At 39.9% G+C, this 19068-nt stretch overlaps 1 protein-coding gene across 1 annotated transcript in view; it reads right to left on the reverse strand.

Moving 5' to 3' along the window:
- Positions 1-18524, reverse strand: part of STRA6 (signaling receptor and transporter of retinol STRA6) — a 37034-nt gene extending 18510 nt beyond the window's left edge. The window contains exons 1-7 of the mRNA XM_063449347.1: positions 18316-18524; positions 15549-15673; positions 15388-15454; positions 13871-13956; positions 13589-13728; positions 12440-12606; positions 11780-11899 (exon numbers count right to left, since the gene is read on the reverse strand). Of these exons, the coding sequence (XP_063305417.1) occupies positions 11780-11899; positions 12440-12606; positions 13589-13728; positions 13871-13956; positions 15388-15454; positions 15549-15652 (684 nt within the window). The 5' untranslated portion in view covers positions 15653-15673; positions 18316-18524. The remainder of the gene's footprint in view (positions 1-11779; positions 11900-12439; positions 12607-13588; positions 13729-13870; positions 13957-15387; positions 15455-15548; positions 15674-18315) is intronic.
- Positions 18525-19068: the final 544 nt, after the last annotated feature.

A 19068-nucleotide genomic window follows, 5' to 3' on the forward strand; every position in this document is an offset into this window, starting at 1 on the left:
TAAGGCCAATCAAGCGGTATCTGCAATCAGTGTTCAATTGACATTTTCTTGAAGCAGCCATTGACTGATGGTATGGAACACGGCCAGAGAAAGGAAAGCATTCAACTAGTCCTCCTCACCCTGGGTGTCTTTCTCGCTATTAGTACAATACGACTCATTTCTGTCAATGGCTGAGCAATGGGAATTGCAATAAAATCAATTAATTGCAACTTGTTGAAATGGCAGAATATTAAATCTCAAACTAATTTAACCTATTCAGTTATCCCATACGTTAAAGGGGAACCGGCTGAATAAAATATTGACAATTCACACCTTGTGTTGACTTTTTTTCTGAATGTGTGTTAATATTTACCACACCACATCATATCCTATTTCAGTCTGGCACAGCCAAGGCACACGCTGCATCGAGGGGTGAGAAAGAGATACACCGTTTTTATTTCTTCTCCTCTTTTCGTGCTCTCTGGACGCTGACTGCCAGGTGCAAATGGCAGAGCTTCTGATAATAACTGACAGGGAACTAAGATGGAGGCGCCCAGTTCCAGAATAGAGGTAAATAGAGCACCGTGGATTTCTACATACCATTTCATATTCCGACGTGACAAACAGAAATTCGTTGAAAATAGGGAGAAGTAAACATAATATAACAAACATAAAACATACATATCTCGGAAAGGGGCGACTCCTCTTTATACAACAAGCAAACAACACATCCGCACACACATTCTCACTCTCTCCTTAGTTTTGCACCCTTTCCCAGCCTATAAGTAACTCACATCATCCTGTTAGCCTTCTGACTCCACATTCAGCTTTGTTGTTAACGTTTCTAAATTATTGCACACCTTCAGCATACATGGAACAGTCCAATGACAGACTGGCAGCAATTTGGGAGCCTGGCTAAAATAGGACCAGTGTTCTCTGAAGGCCCTTGAACCCCATGAAGCATAGTATAATTATTACACTACTGGTTATCTCAGAAACCTATGATAGATCCTGTCAGAGATAACAGGAACTCATTGCGCGCATGCTGTGCTTGAACGTTCAGTATAAATACTTATAGAGTCGGGGGAAATTGTAGTTGGAAGGGAATTAGATACTATAAAGCTACTTTTACCATAACCTACACAAAGGCAATAAGTTATAATAATACCTGGAGTTTCAATTTAAGTAAATTTCACATATCATTTTGTTGTCACTATTACACGTTTGATTGCATGTGTATAAAGAGTGAGTGTTTGTATTTGTGCATGTGAATTGTATTGTGTGCCTGTGTGTAGAATGAGTGTTTGCATTTAACCATATACTATGTTCGTGTACAGTGTCAGGATGTGTGAATACAGGGGTTACATGAGCTCTGCATATGGACAGAGAGTGGTATTCTATGTGTTGTAGGTATGGTAATTCATTTATTTTCATTGCTCGGGCCCTTGGTCCTTGACCAATTTGTGCGAGTGCTCAGTCTGCCCTAATGAAATTGTAATCTAATCACTCCTAGTTCACTGGAGGTTGGGTCTGCCTGTTAATGGACCGGTCTGTCAGAATGATGTCTGCCTCATGTGAAGGGACAACCATGGGAGTATTTACAGAACACTGTATAAAATCTGTATAGGAAACAGGAAGTGGAGCATTTCGTAATCTAATTCACTGCAATTGAAAAATAGGCCAGTTTTCTGTATAAATTCCTGAGCTGTAAGCACTCCTCATCTTTCCATCCATGCTCCTTTCTTCTCTCAAGAGGTGTGGGAACTCTAATGTCGTTGCAAATATAGGCCTCGATTTAATTCTATCAGTTAAAAAAATAGATAATGATCAGAAAGAATGTGTGTGTGTACATCTGTAATTATGTGTGTGTGTGTGTGTGTGTGTGTGTATGTATGTGACTGTGTGTATATGTCTGTGATTGTATATGTGTGTGGGTCTGTTATTGTGTGTGCATATAAGTCTGTGATTGCATGTGTGTGTATGTGATTATGTGTGTATAGGTCTTTGATTGTATGTGTGTGTGGTGTGGGTCTGTGATATGTGTGTATATGTCTATGATTGTATATGTATTTATGTATGTGACTGTGTGTATAGGTCTGTGATTGTATGTGTGCGTGGATATGTGATTGTGTGTGTTTATATCTGTGATTGTGTGTATATGTGTGTATATGTGGGTCTGTGATTGTATGTGTGTGGATCTGTGATTGATTGTGTGTGTATGTCTGTGTGTGTACATCTGTGATTATGTGTGTGTATGTTTGTGACTGTGTGTATAGGTATGTGATTGTGTGTGTGTGTATGTATGTATGTGATTGTGTGTATAGATCTATGATTGTATGTGTGTGGGTTTGTGATTGTGTATGTCTGTGTGTGTACATGTGTGATTATGTATGTATGTATGTGACTCTGTGTATAGGTCTATGATTGTATGTGTGTATGTGGGTCTGTGATTGTTTGTGTATATATTTGTGTTTATGCGTATAGGTCTGTGATGATGTGTGTATAGGTTTGTGAGTGTATGTATAGGTCTGTGATTGTGTGTGTGTTTATGTGTGTATGTGTATATCTGTGGTTATGTGTGCAAATGTGTTTGTGCTTAGTAGATAGCTCCCTAATATGGTATCCTTAAATATGGCAATCAAATATAAGGATAACAAATAAGGGAGTTATCTACTAAATACAATTAGGAAAATTGCTGTTTTAGTTGTATTATATACATTAATTATATTAAAGATTGTATGTGGGCTCAAGACAATTCCTCTGCACCCAATGTGGCCCATGAAAGCCTGAAGGTTGGACACCCATGCTTTAAGGGATTATGCTTTATACCTGTGGGCACTATGAGTGTACGCTCTTTACCTGTGGGGAAATGGGAGGCATTTTCTATTTTATCTATTACACTCTTTACCTTTGGTGTACTTTGAGGGGTTACCTATTATACTCTTTACCTGTGGGGTACTGTGAGGGGTTACCTATTACGTTCTCTACATATAGGGTGCTGTGAGGAGTTACCTATTACACTCTTTACCTGTGGGGTACTTTGAGGGGTTACCTATTATACTCTTTACCTGTGGGGTACTGTGAGGGGTTACCTATTACGTTCTCTACATATAGGGTGCTGTGAGGAGTTACCTATTACACTCTTTACCTGTGGGGTACGGTGAGGGTTTACCTATTACACTCTTTATCTGTGGGGTGCTGTGAGGGATTACCTTTTATGATCTTTACCTGTGGGGTGCTGTGAGGGGTTACCTATTACACTCTTTACCTGTGGGGGGCTGTGAGGGGTAACCTATTAAACTCTTTACCTGTAGGGTGCTGTGAGGGGTTACCTATTACACTCTTTACTTGTGGGATGCTGTGAGGGGTTACCTATTGCGATCTTTACTTGTGGGGTACTGTGAGGGTTTATCTATTACACTCTTTACCTTTGGGGGGCTGTGAGGGGTTACCTATTACTCTCTTTACATGTGGGGTACTGTGAGGGGTTACCTATTAAGCTCTTTACCTCTTGGGTTCTGTGAGGGGTTACCTATTAAGCTCTTTACCTGTGGGGGGCTGTGAGGGGTAACCTATTACTCCCTTCACATGTGGGGGGCTGTGAGGGGTTACCTATTAAACTCTTTACCTGTGGGGTGCTGTAAGGGATTACCTATTATGCTCTCTACATATAGGGTACTGTGAGGGGTTACCTATTACCTCTTTAGCTGTAGGGTCCTGAAAATGATTACCTATTATGCTTTCTACATATAGGGTACTGTGAGGGGTTACCTATTACACTCTTTACATGTGGGGGGCTGTAAGGTTTACCAATTATGCTCTTTACCTGTGGGGGGGCTGTGAGTGGTTACCTATTACTCTCTTTACATGTGGGGTACTGTGAGGGGTTACCTATTAAGCTCTTTACCTGTGGGGTGCTGTAAGGGATTACCTATTACCTCTTTACCTGTGGGGTGCTGTGAGGGGTTACCTATTATGATCCTTACTTGTGGGGAACTGTGAGGGTTTAGCTATTATACTCTTTACCTGTGGGGTGCTGTGAGGGGTTACCTATTACCTCTTTACCTCTGGGGTGCTGTAAGGGATTACCTATTAAGCTCTCTACATATAGGGTACTGTGAGGGGTTACCCATTACCTCTTTACCGGTGGGGTGCTGTAAGGGATTACCTATTATGCTCTCTACATATAGGGTACTGTGAGGGGTTACCTATTACGCTCTTTACATGTGGGGTGCTGTAAGGGGTTACCTATTACACTATTTTCCTGCGGGGTACTGTGAGTGAGGGGTTACCTATTATGCTCTTTACCTGTTGGAAAATGTGAGGGGTTACCTATTATGCGTTTTACCTGTGGAGCCTGTTAAGGGTTACTTATTACACTCTGTACCCAGGGCAAGATTAAGAGCCCAGTGGGCCTGGTGCTCACAGTTATGAGGGGCCTATGTACAGAATCTTATCAGCCAAAAACACTAAAACAGTCATACCTCTCAAGCGCTACGTATCTGGTGGAGATGTTGCCGAAGGGAAACACATAGGATGCAGCTATAAAAAAACTCAAGTAAATCCATACCCCCTAACAGCAGTGTCCTGTGAAGCAGGAAGTCAATGGGCCTGCCAATCATGCATGCTGGCCAACAGCATCCTGAGCTTGGCATAAATGCATCTAATGATGCGCTTGCTCCATGCTTTCTAAGGACTGTCCCCTAGCACTCACATGTCCACTTGTCTCCTTACCGTCTTACTAGCAGGTAGAAGCTCCTGGTATACAGTCTGAGACAGAGAAAAGGTGGATGTAGTGAGTGTAGAAGGAAGGGGACATGCCACTGTGTTAGAGAGACCAAAGTCAGCATTACCTTAACTAATTTCATTTCAGCTAGTCCACACAAGTTTTGTTTTCATACATCCCTCTTAAAAGTTTCCATACTTAAGCAAGAGTATGTGAAGAGTAGTTAGGATTGCCACCTTTCCTGGAGAAAAATACAGGCCTTACTAATTTGCATAACTAATTATGTATGTGTGACATTACATGATGTAAATCAGAAGGAGTGACATAAGAGAAAATTCTGTAAAATCACCAAAAAACTACTTACAGTTTGATTCTGCTGTATAGATGGATTGCTCCTAGTGTTTCCCTGTCTCACAGTGTCCCCATGTCACCCAGTGTCCCCATGTTCCCCAGTGTCCCCTCGTGTCTGTGTCCCCATGTCTCCCAGTGTCCCCATGTCACTAAGGGACACTGTGAGACATGGGGACACTGAGACACTTGGCGACACTGGGAGACTTGGGGACACTGAGACTATGTATCACAGTGTCCCTATGTATCACAGTGTCTCAGTGCCCCATGTCTCTCAGTGTCCTCGTGTCTCTGTATTCCTATGTTGCCCAGTGTCCCCATTTTGCCCAGTGTCCCCTAGTGTCTTTGTCCTCATATCTCCCAGTGTCCCCATGTCACTAGGAGACACTGAGAGACATGAGGACACTGAGACACTTGGGGACATGGAGACACTAGGAGACATGTTGACACTGGGAGACATGGGGACACTGAGACACTAGGGACAATGGGAGACATGGGAACACTAAGACTCTAGGGACACTGGCTGGGAGACATGGGGACACCCAGACATGTGGAGACATTGTTTCCCCAGTGTCTCAGTGTCCCCAAGTGTCCCCATGTGTGTCTGTGTCCCCAAGTGTCTGTGTCACCATGTTTCCCAGCGTCCCCTAGTGTCTCAGTGTTCCCAAGTCTCAGTGTCCTCTAGTGTTTTTAGTGTCCCCATATCTTAATGTCCCCAAGTGTCCCCATGTGTGTCTGTGTCCCCATGTCTCAGTGTCCCCATGTGTGTCTGTGTCCCCATGTCTCCGCAAGTGTCTCAGTGTCCCCAGAGGTCTCCCTGTGTCTCCATGTCTCACAGTGTCCCCTAGTGTCTCAGTGTCCCCATGTCTCCCTGCAGCCTTTACCCCATCCCTCACTTCCCTGAGCTGTAGGCTATCTCTGAAGGCTAGGAATTGCTGTCTGGATTATCTGTGCTGTATAGCTGCTCCCTCGTGGATCAGTGAGTAGAGAGATGCAGGTATATGCTGTAACTTCCTATCCCTGCCTCTCTCCACACATATAGTGTCCCCTACTGGCCAGTGCTGGTATTGCAGAGTAATCTCTGTTTATATTGAGAAAAATATTTGTATTGCCGGTATTACTGCAATATCGGCACCAGTATCGGCACCAGCCAGGCAGCCTCAAATAAATACCGGCCAGGTGGCAACCCTAAGAGTAGTGTGTAGATCAATGGGCCTATTCCATGGGCCTGGGCCTGGAACTGCAGCTCCATCAGCCCCTATGTTAATCCGGCCCTGTCTGTACCTATGGTGGGATCTGAGGGGTTACTTTCCTCCATTTACTCTATTAATACATAATAAAGGGAAGTCACACAAGCATACAGTACTTAGTGTACCTATGTCAGCACAGTAAGTTCTGTGTACCAATTTCCTCAATATAATAGATGATTGAGAACTAAAGACTTTGTTGACAGAATTGCCTCTTTTTTTTTCTGGACTACAAAATTGTATAGGATTCCTATAACAGTGTTTTATATATATATATATATAATCCAGGATTCCCCTTAAAATATCATCTATTTTTTTTGTAGATTATTTAAAACTTTTACATTTCCTTCCTGATCATAGTTTTCCTATTTATGTCTGAAATGTTCAAACAGAAAATTATGTTTGTAAGCATGTCTAGTTGTATTGTGGTAAAAACTGTGGTTTTTTATGTAATGCTGCTTTTTGTTTGATCTGATGTTTTATCCGATATCAACAAAGTATAGTCCTTAGATAGGCCTGACATATTCTAAATGTTAGTAATTAGCTCCAAAACTGTGTAAACATGTGGGAAAATGAAAAGAATCAGTATTGTCTGTCTGTGTTGTATCGTAGGCACGCACCCAGTTCAGAAGGACATTACAACAGGTTAAATATAAAAGACAAAAAGTTAATCCAATGCGTTGACAGATTTATTTACTTAACTCCAAACTTTAGGAAATTAAGGCCTTGGTTTAATATTGTTAGATAAGCTTTTTAAATAATGTAGTATCATTGAAAAACATTTTCAAATTATTTCTTCATAATACTGACATATCAAAAATATATAAAATATAAAGAAATAAATATATACATAAAAAAATAAAAATATGAAATAATTTTTGAAAATATTACCTTTATTAAACATCACTTGCAATGCTCATCAAATTTTTTTTGAATTGTGGCCTAAATTGGATAAAATTGAGGCTAAAATAGCCAAGTTGAGTTAGTGCATTTTTCCAGAGCAGTTATTTTTTCTTAAATTTTGTAATTTAGATTTAATCTGCGGAAACCTTAACAATCGCACTCATAGAACGGAGCAAGGATATATATATTCTAGTATAGCAAGACTTTTATTTATTCTGTATTGTTTAAATAAGAGCCTTTCTCAGAAGATGAGGACATTATTTGAGAATGTGGGTGGGCTAATGGTGAATTAATGATAGGCAGCTTTTATTATATTATATATTATGGACGGTTCATCAAATGCTACAAACTAAAAAATAATTCAGCACCTTAAAGGGAAACTATCACTTTTCAGAATTCGTTTTAATTATTTTTTTTTTACTTATTCTCTATATTTAACAAATCTATGTGAGGTCTGAAAAATACATTTGAATGTAGAAATTCATATTGTAGTATTTAGTTCTAATCTGGTACTGAGCGCCACCATCTTGGTTTGCTGCCAATCTTTTTTATAAGCTCTGCAATTTTCCTTTCAATTTTTCTTTTGTGTTCTAATTCCAATAAAATTAATTGTGTAATTTCCCAGTACAATGAATAAGTCCGTATGACGATAGCCTCTGATAAACATATCTACTTTAATCTAAGTGGAATTCGATCCAGACACCAGCTGGATTTTATGATGAAGTATGTCTGTCTAGTTTACTGACTGCAAGGGCAGGGAATTCAAAGAATGGCTAAAAAAACCGTCTACATAGCTGTGCATGAGTACGTAACCCTGGATTAAGGGGTTAATTTTTCTGGAACATTAAGCTTCTAGTTATTTTTCCAGATCTGATCAGAAGCACATAGTCTTGCAGTTATATAAACCATTATGCACATACATATGTGTGAGTACATACTCAATTCAATAATATTCCCATCACCTGATAATTAAGCAGATAAAGTCCTCGTTGGATAAGGACAAGTCGTCAGGGAAACCAGGCTGATTAGTCACATGGGAAAGATTTTTGGGACAATGGATCTTTTCAGCGGATCACTCTAACACCCACCTTCCATGGAATTTCCCCCCCATACGAGGACAGGAGTTAGGTAACATCTGAAGTGGAGTGGACTACTGCCAGCAATGACTCACGTGCCTCATGCCATTATGCCAACATATCCACAGGCAAAATCTGTGCGAGTGGACCTCAACAACAGGCCACATTATATGGCTTTAGTTATGCTAGGAGCAGGTGCAACGGCAACGCTGTTTATTTTACAATGCAGTAACAGAGCTGGGTAGAAGCGGACAGCATGATACACACTGTGATTCGCTCACTGTAGGTAGCTGCAGGAAGTAGATTAATTCATAGATTAATTCTTTAATGCCTGCACTACACAAAGCAGGATACATTATTGTCAATATCAAGGTTTCTAGTACAGTCTGATAAACCACCACCCTATGTACAGAGCAGAGATGACAAGCACAGACAGTCCAATAAACCATTGCCCTTAAGCAACACTCCAGGCACCATAACAACTTAATTTAAGTTAAGTTGTTATGGTGCCTAAACTGTGCCTTTAACACAGTGCAGGGTACTTTACAGGCACGTCAAGCAACCGCCTTCTAATAGGTCATTCCCTTTACATAGTGCAGGGCACACTATATGCAGTGTTAGCACTTCAAGCACACACAATCTGATAAGCCATTCTATTTAAACAGAGCAGAGCACACTATAGGTAGTTTTGGTACTTTAAGCACAAACAGTATGATACGCCATCCTATTTACACAGAGCAGAGCATACTATAGGCAGTATCAGTACTCTAAGCACACACAGTCTGATAAGCCATCCTATTTACAAAGAGCAGTGCACACTATAGGTAGTATCGGTACTTTAAGCACACACAGTATGATAAGTCATCCTATTTACACAGAGCAGAGTACACTATAGGTAGTATCGGTACTTTAAGCACACACAGTCTGATAAGCCATCCTATTTACACAGAGCAGAGCACACTATAGGCAGTATTGGTACTTCAAGCACACACAGTCTGATAAGCCATCCTATTTACAAAGAGCAGTGCACACTATAGGTAGTATCGGTACTTCAAGCACACACAGTCTGATAAGCCATCCTATTTACACAGAGCAGAGCACACTATAGGCAGTATCAGTACTCTAAGCACACACAGTCTGATAAGCCATCCTATTTACACAGAGCAGAGCACACTATAGGCAGTATTGGTACTTCAAGCACACACAGTTTGATAAGCCATCCTATTTAAACAGAGCAGAGCACACTATAGGTAGTATCAGTACTCTAAGCACACACAGTCTGATAAGCCATCCTATTTACACAGAGCAGAGCACACTATAGGCAGTATCAGTACTCTAAGCACACACAGTCTGATAAGCCATCCTATTTACACAGAGCAGAGCACACTATAGGTAGTATCGGTACTTTAAGCACACACAGTCTGATAAGCCATCCTATTTACACAGAGCAGAGCACACTATAGGCAGTATTGGTACTTCAAGCACACACAGTCTGATAAGCCATCCTATTTACACAGAGCAGAGCACACTAAAGGTAGTATCGGTACTCTAAGCACACACAGTCTGATAAGCCATCCTATTTACACAGAGCAGAGCACACTATAGGCAGTATCAGTACTCTAAGCACACACAGTCTGATAAGCCATTATATTTACACAGAGCAGAGCACACTATAGGTAGTATTGGTACTTTAAGCACACACAGTCTGAAGGACTATTCACATTACACAGTGTAGTGCCGTGTACACTATGGACAGTATAACTATTTCAAGCAAAGACAAGTCTGATGTTTGTCCTTACACATAGCAGGGCATACTAAAGACAGAATCAGTATTTCTAACGCACTTAGCAGATATACAGCAGGGTATGCTATAGGCAGTTACATCATCCCAGCTACCGAACACACTACAGTCAGTATCTATCAGCATCACACGTGGATCAATCGTCCAACTACACACAGCGGGTTAATCTTCCTGCTATACAGAGAGTAGGTTACTCAATAGAATGGTGGGCAACCTTTGCCACTCCAGATGTTGTGGACTACATTTCCCATGATGCTTTGCCAGCATTATGGCTATAAGAGCATTCTAGGAGATGTAGTCCACAACATCTGGTGTGCCAAATGTTGCCTACACCTGCCAGGAATAGACCATATTGGTTTTACTAAAACACAGAGATATACCTTATTAGTATGCACAGAACATGGTGTAAAATAGAAAATATTAGCCTACACAGAACATGGTATACTATAGGCAGTACCCACTTACCAAGATATCAATAAACCTTCCTGAAACCAATACAACAGCGGTTCCCAAACTATGTGCCGCGGAATGTTTCCTCGGTGCTATAATCAAACATTACTACTGAACAGGGGCCCGGTATGTGCATACATCCAAGCAGTCAAACACCAGCACAACATACAAGCACACTCCTGCAATCTAACACAAACATTACATACAAACACACCCCTGCATTTAAACTCCAAAACATATATACAAACACACCCCTTCACTCAAACACAAATACTTCACACAAATGTGCATCCGCATTTAAAAGTAAACATTATGTTCAGACACACCCCTGCAATCAAACACAAACATCACATTCAAACACACCTCTGTATTAAAACACAATAAATGTATACAAGCACCCCTTCAAACGCCAACACTGTACATTACACTATAGCGCCAGTAAATGCCGCAGCGCTGTACGGATATACAACCTAGACATTTTGACTTGGGGTGCCTTGGAAAAATATTGACATATTAAGGGCACCGTGAACCTGAAAAGTTTGTGAACCACTGCTATACAACATTTCCATTACACTACACGCAGCTCAATATTCTTTTATTCATGGACAATTTCAGACCGGGTACCATGCTGCTAAAACTTCTCTCTGAGCACCAAGCATACTAAGGGCACTGCCATCATTATTGCTTATATATGTGAATGTATATATATAATGCATCCCATATTCCATAGCACTCTTTAAAATAAATTATCATTCCCAACACACTCGCTGCTAAACCATCATACAATGAGCTGGGCAGACAGTGGGCATTCAGTATTGCCAACACACATACTGCCAAACCTATTACACGCCAAGCTGAGTGCACTCTGTGCAGAGCCAGCATTCCTATCACTATCAGAGCTGTATACATTGTATCGATGTCTCCATCCTGCATGCACCTATAAATCACGCAGCACTGGGCATACTGTGGGTAATGCCATACAAACATGATCATCGATATAATGGTGGAATGAAAGTAACATAAAGAGTTAAATGATTAACTGATGTGCACAATGCTGGTATTTAGCTGCCCTAACATGCGCCACTAATCCCTTCTGCCATTAATTCCCGGAGCTTGGTAAAACACGGCCAGGCCAGCCTTTGTAACTTGTGAAAACACCCCTTTTATACTGAGCAGACAGACGTTCCGGATATCACTGTAAAAATAATAGGGGAAGCGCACAAGGTGGACAATGCCAGTCTTTCAGTACCTGATCACTGCGGCGTGGTTTTCTCAATTTGTACAGGAGTAAAGCAGGATACACAGCACTGAGCACAAGCAGACAGACAATCTGCGGCAAGGTGGCGAGCAGGGCGTAGTATCTGTAGAACTGGGGCAAAGCAGAGAGTGAGCAAGGTGTTAGTAAGTCACGTCATCGACTGGATGACTCAAAAGGAATCTCTTTGACACGTATAACTTCGTTCCCTTTACAGTGGTTCATGATCATTTTCTTTCTCATGTTTTTAATAACTTTGAATAACTTTTTTTTTTTTTTTTTTCCCTAATGTTTTTCTGGACGCTTTTTCTCTTTGTAACTTGTTTAAAGAAGTGCTCTAAGCACCACACACTGACTGCAGCCTATAATGGGTGTCTTCACCCATTTCTGTACAAACCATTCTAAAAACCATTAGAGAGCAGTTTGAAAAGTCCCAGCACTCTTTCCACCACCTTAAGCCACCCTGATAATAATACAAAAATGATATCTCTATATTATGAGTGTGACTCCGTCTAACCTTGGATGTCAATGAAACGCTGGAAGAGCTGTGTTAAGCCGCCCCAAAGTCCTTCTTCAAGGTATCTAACATAATTTTTTCCCAACATACGTGTAGGTGGAAATCCCCTCCATGCCTCGTGTGTCTGTAGTTCTTACCTTTGGTGTCTGTGGACAATCTATTTTCTGCCAGATCAGGGCCCCACAGTGTAGCCACGATAGGATGGTCCCCACTAGATACCCAACTACCCGTTCCAAACTGTTACATGCCAACAGGGGATAATACAGGGCAGGGTAATAGAAAAGGGCCAGGATTTTCCACAGAGCTGTAAGTGGAAAAAAAAGGGCAAAGTCACTAGAGCTGGCGTTAACGAAAGATTAATTTAAGTCCATAACCCAACAAATAATACTGAAATACTCCGTACACAGAGGTGGGAACTATTACCACTGTGATGAGAAAAAGCTGATAGTAAGTTCTGTATCTATGATATTATTATTATTTATAAAGCATCAACAAATTCAGTAGCTTTTTACAATAAGTGAACTAACAGACACGTATTTGCAACAAGACGAGCATGGACACACAGAAACAGACGGTGCTGAAGGCCCTGCTCAAATGAGTTACATTCTAGAGGGAGTGAGGTAAAGTGGCACAGAGATAAGGATGTATTTCATGTACGGGAAAAGTAGGTTAGTGGAATAGTTTATAGTGAAGGGTCAGTTCTTTGAAAGACATAGTTACAGGAGAGGAAGCAGGGTGGGCTCCCAAGGTGCGAGGAGTTAACAGTTTAATTAATATGTTTTCCCAACAAAAGTGTGTTTTTAATGATCTTTTGATAGAAGAGAGACTGGGTGAGAGACTAACAGAGCACCATAAACTGTAAAAAAGAACAAATATAGATGTGACTGTGTATGTAATGGTTCCCTATATCTCTCAGAGTTCTCTCTTCACTTGGCCTTTAGATATGACCGTATGTTTCATTGTATCCAATTCCAGGTCTCACAGAGCAATGTACTCCTGATCTGTCCTCCATCCCACAACAGGACAGGCTTTCATTAACTCTCTGCTTTACATCAGGTGAGCTAATCAGTACTCCATTTACTATAACTTGAACATGGTGCATTGTAGATATATCCTCTTATTTGACCTGTTGTTGGGTCACGAGAACAGGTTTAAACTAAATCAAGGCAGAATATGAACCAGCTACACTGATCCTGTTAGTTATACAAAGAAATTCTGAAATGAAAGGGTTTCACACTTGCACTCCAAGGGATCCCGTGCAGCTTCTAATGAAATTCTAGGCTTACCTTGGTGTGCATTACAAATCTCTGGCAGGAAGTCAAGGGTTGTGCTGTCCAACAACAAGCGGCACAGGGATGAAAAGAGCAAACCAAAAACGGCACATGGAATCCACCTGTTCCCAGAATCCTCCAGGAGGTTCAAGGGGCTGTAGATGGGACACAAAGCAGGACAATTTGGACTAGGGAAGTTATCACTAACTCAGACTGTCACAATGGGTGATGGAGAAAGCCAAGTGCATTGTGAAAATGTTTGGAAGTCAGATTGGGTGTAGGGGTGGTGGGATGTACCTTAGAAGACCTGGTAGCCCCCAACAACAGGATTTGCAGAGTCTTTTGCGTTGAACCAAAAACGAGAGCAACAGAATAGCGCAGAGCTACAAAAAGAAAGATAAAAGAAGAATGCACAGTGTGAAGGAATGCTTTAGAGTTGTTATGGAACAGTAGTAATAACATATTGAATATTTCTATTTGGAGCAATAGAGATGATGGCAATAAGGGTGTAAGTAAATGTATTAAAAAGGAGACGGATATGGGTCAATAGAAGTTATAAACTCCACTTAAAAAAAAGAAGAGATGATCCTGAAAAGGTCTCTGCCTCTTTTACCAAATTTCAGTTAGTAGTGAACTTCATATAGTAGTAAGGCATCCAATACATGCGGTAGTAATGCTTATACTGTATGTGGTAGTAAATCTATCACCATATGTGGTAGTAAGCTTTTTACTATCTATTAGACTTGAGCATTGGGTTTCGGCCTAGTTGTAATTCGTCCGAATTTAGAGCTGGTAGGCTGTTTGGCCAAATTCTGTATCTTTCAAGCACCATACAGATGTATAATTGAGCAAATGACTAGTATGATGGCTGAACATGTTTGTATGTTGTTTGACATGGTATTCAGGTTCCCGCCCATGTCACCAAAAAAAGAGATGATTAATTGGAAAAAAAGGGTGATTGACAGCTTGGAGACAGCCACTAAATGTTGATTTTATTTACATAGCAAGTGAGAAATGACCATTGGAGGGGACAAAAGGAGACGCAAGAAAAAAAATAATCTATATTTTATATATATATTTTTTTAAATGTGTTATTTTACTGGTCCTCCTCTTTTTCTCTCTATCAGTTACTTTTTCTCTTACTTGATCTGTGAAACAAATAGCGGTAATTTATTTATATTATCTATATATTTTGCAGTACATTGATCAGTCCATTTTCTCTCCCTTTTTCGTGCGTCCAAATCATTTCCCTAATATTTTCCATGGATGATATTCGAAAGAATCAAACTCTCAATTGAACAAATGGTTCATATGAAACCAAATTGTTTACTACAATTTTTTTTCTATTATTTATGCCAAAGATTTCATAGTATAGATTAGTAGGAAATAAGGAAAATTCACTAGTACAACTTTTTTTCATGCACAAATGTATTTTTATGTGGCTGTTCACTACATGCCCTTTAAAGTCCTAGTGAATATTTAACAATACTTGTTAAACTGAGGCATAGAGAGGACTATTAATTTTAGATTCTCAAAGGTAAGCAGGTATAAACAGAGAACATGACAAAAATAAATACAAGTTTCTGTTTGAACAACCTACAAGTGTTGCGTGATGACTGTACATTTCTTTTACATATACGCTTAAGGCTAAATAGCAAATGTAAACATTTCAGTTTTATAGAAAAATGACATGTACAAATAGGATAACGTAATAAGTAGTCTTATTGCGAAATAAGGAGGCTATAAATAACAGGTTACATGGAGTGAAAGAAATAGGGGAACGTTGCATGGCTTTGTATGGGTCATGGACTCACAGATACAGGAGCCAGGACGAGATGATACATTCCATCTGGCAAAGTGAGATCACAATCTGGAATAATTCTAGAAGAAAAAAGGTCCAGTTATTCATATAGAAATTTGAAATAAACCATAAATAGAAGAATTCTCAAAAATATGTAAAAAGGAGTCTACTTACTCATCAGGTGAGACTTCAGGTTCTTGTGGATCATCAATGTACCAGTTGTCGTAGATATCATCCGACGGAGGTTCAGGACTTCCATGAAGAAGTTCCATCGACATGATGTTCCCCCCCTATTGCTCCTGAATAGTAACAACAAAGACCTCTACTTATATACCCAAAATCAGCTGACCCATACGGACAGCATCCTATTGTCTAAGGGATTATAAACATTCCCTTGGGGTCAAAGCCGAGCAAAGGAGAGGAATGGTAGAATGTGTCGAACAAGAAAAAGTGGGAAAATGCAAAACAATAAAGACTAGCAGATCAGAAAATGTTGTAAGACTACCGCACTGATAGACTATTAGAAGATATGTGTGGTAGATGCGGTAAGGATACTACCTGACAGTAAAAGCATTATATATCGGGTCAGTCCTACTGACTTGTCATTTTAAGTAACCCTACACTCACCACTTCCAGAGGAATGTAATCCCATTTTACAACAATTCACAAAAAAGAGCTCTTGAGTATCCCTTGTTAGTAATATGAGAATACTAATTAATAAGAACGCCCATGTCATTTGAGTAATAACACAAGAATGCTAAGACTGCTCTATAGCTTCCTTGTAGCGTTACCTTATTTTATCTCTAAAAGAAGACACTCTTTGAAAAAATCCAACTACGTGATAATTCTGCAATTGAAATACCGTGGGCTGATATACTCTTGGATTATTCACAAAATTATTAGTTGAACTGAACTTTAATTGAGCTCTTAATACACTGGAATCGTCTGGTTTTAAAGAAAATTTTAATGCCTTTGTCTAGCTCCGTTTTCAGTGTATTTTAAAAGGAAATTCTAAGCAGCAAAACAGCTTTAGCTTGATGTGGATATATCATGTCCCTGCAGTTTGACTGCTTAGTTCCCAGCCATTTAGGTGTTAACTCACTTTTGTTTCTGTTTATACAGAACTTCAATCTCACTCACACACACGCGGAGGCTCTTACAGGCTCTGGTAGGCTATTAAAAGAGCAAGAGATAAAATTCTGAATTACACAGACTGTGCAATAAAGGAAGTTTAAACATTAGATGTCTCTTTACAGGAAGTGTTTAGGAAGGTTGTGTAAGTCACACCCAGGGAGGTGTGACTAGGGCTGTATAAGCACAGTGATTTAACTCCTAAATGGCAGAGAATTGAGCAGTGAGACTGCAGGGACATGATCTATACACCAAAACTGCTTTATTAAACTCAAGTTGTTTTGGTGCCTATCGTGTCACTTTAATGCATGGAGTGAGCACTATTATTAAAGTGTTTTAATGCCTTGTGCGATCCCACTTGTCTTTTTGGGTCCCAATTTAGCTCAATTCTCATGGCTCTTTCTTGTCTGGGGCATCCCATGTCCAAATTTTTTTAACTAATCCAACTGTTCCACGTATTGTCATTCTTGGAAAGCCAGTTTATTTATGTTCTACACCCACCTTTGTGGAATTAGGTATTGGCTGCTCTGGCTGTGAAAGGGTATGCATTTAAGAATTAATTTCAAACGATTTCTTTTTTATTACCATCTCATTTATCACACCTAATGGAGCAGATGCTTCAATTTACCCTACTTGTGGGATCCGTGTAAATCACAGGGTTTAATAAGCAGAGCAATAATTCTTGTAGGAAGTGAATGTTGGGGTGAGAGGCCGAGAAAGAAAGGGGGAGGGGAATAGAAGAGGGGAAAAATGGGCAAGTTGGATGAGTAAACGGTGAGATTGGGGTCAAAAGCAGGGGATACATAGAGAAATTTAAGAGAATGTTCTTGAAAAAACACAAAGTTATAAAATTCGATGTCCTTCATATATATTTATCTCCTGAACAGAAAGATAAAGGACATTCTCCACTCGGCTTCACAGACTATTACTCATCCTATCCCCTGAATTCTAAAACAGCTTTCTCTGACAAGAATATCCACAAAAGTGTCAGGAATTAAAAGCCAATTATTTAGTTAGAAAAAAGCAAAACTGGAAAACTTCATCAAGCCAGCTATGTTTTCAATTCAGCTATTACAGGCTATAATTTGAATTCCTAACAATTCTTATTTAATTGAATAACCTTGGCTTGGTTTAGCAATTAAATAGCAAAACATCAGAAAAAAAAGTGTTTATCCCACCTTCCTCCCCCCCCCCCCCCAACATATTATAGATAACATTAGCAGGGGACTTTATAAAATAATGATTTGTATTTATTTATTAAACTGATAGTGTTCTCTGATTTTAACTCAAATCCTCACCACATTGATGGACATAAACTGGAAGAGAGAAGTTAAAATAACATTAGAGGTTAAAAGGTCCTAAGCTTTGATCTTCCAACTTGTGTACATAACCACCTCTCCTTTTATATTTACAATGAAAATGCTGAACAAAGCACCACCCTGTTCTCTCACATATACAGATTATTAATATTAATATTATTATTATTGGGCATTTATATAGCGCCAACTTATTCTGTAGCACTTTACAATATTAGAAAAGGGGAACATTTAACAATAAATAAGATCATTACAAAAAGTTACAGGAACAATAGGTTGACGAAGACCCTGCTCGAAAGAGCTTACAATCTAAAACTATCGAGGAAAAGTAGCTGATTTGAAAAAAAATCTCCAACTCACATAGCCATAGTCACAGTTTGACTAGTTTAGTCTGATTTCTGCAATTTGTTCCTCACTGCACTGTTGCTCTGTGTTATTGAATAAGAACTCAAAGTGCATTCTTTTGTAACAACTTGACACCCATTGACACATACCTGGTCACTGCACTCAGTTCTGTGTCCTCCTCAATTGCTGGGTATCACCTTCTTCTCAAGCGAGATAAAAAAAAATCTGGCATCCAGTACCTGCTTGTTGAATGCTGCAGGTGTAAGAGTAAAACAGCCAATAATTAATCACCTGTTTGATGGAGAGTATAGTAAATGTTCTTCACTTGTTCCTGTGTTCGGGGTGTGTGTCTGTGTGTGTGTGTAAGGGGGGGTGAAGTCTGATTTATCTGCGATGAGGAGGTGAAGGGGGGGAGTGCCCAGACAGATCAGGCAAAGTTCAGCTGGAGGGGGGGGGGACTTTACACCCCGCACAGCAAGAAGGTAGTGGATATTCGCCAAGAAAGGGGGGACTAATAGCATTAGATCCACAGCATTACCAACTTATTCACATACCACAAATCTTGTAGTCTAATTCACTGGTACCGCATTTAGAATCCCAGGAGGTTTTAGTCAACTATACAGTGAATTGTGGCAAACTGACAATAGGATGACAATTTTTTTCAAATTTGCTATTTTTACCCTAAATTTTATCGTTCCCTTATTTATATTCCGCAAGTTCCAGTTAAGTGAATAAGCCGCTCACTGTGCCTGGACCATTTTTCTGCTTTGAGTGTCTCGACACCATAAACCGATAAATATGAAGCATAGTATGCCTGAAATGGTTTATACTGGGCTGTCATTGTATCTCTGTAACAATACCTGTACAGACTGGCACGCGGCCAGCAACATCAAAGGCCTCAT

The sequence above is a fragment of the Pelobates fuscus genome, chromosome 3 (genome assembly GCF_036172605.1).
Source record: "Pelobates fuscus isolate aPelFus1 chromosome 3, aPelFus1.pri, whole genome shotgun sequence".
NCBI classification, from domain to species: Eukaryota; Metazoa; Chordata; class Amphibia; order Anura; family Pelobatidae; genus Pelobates; species Pelobates fuscus.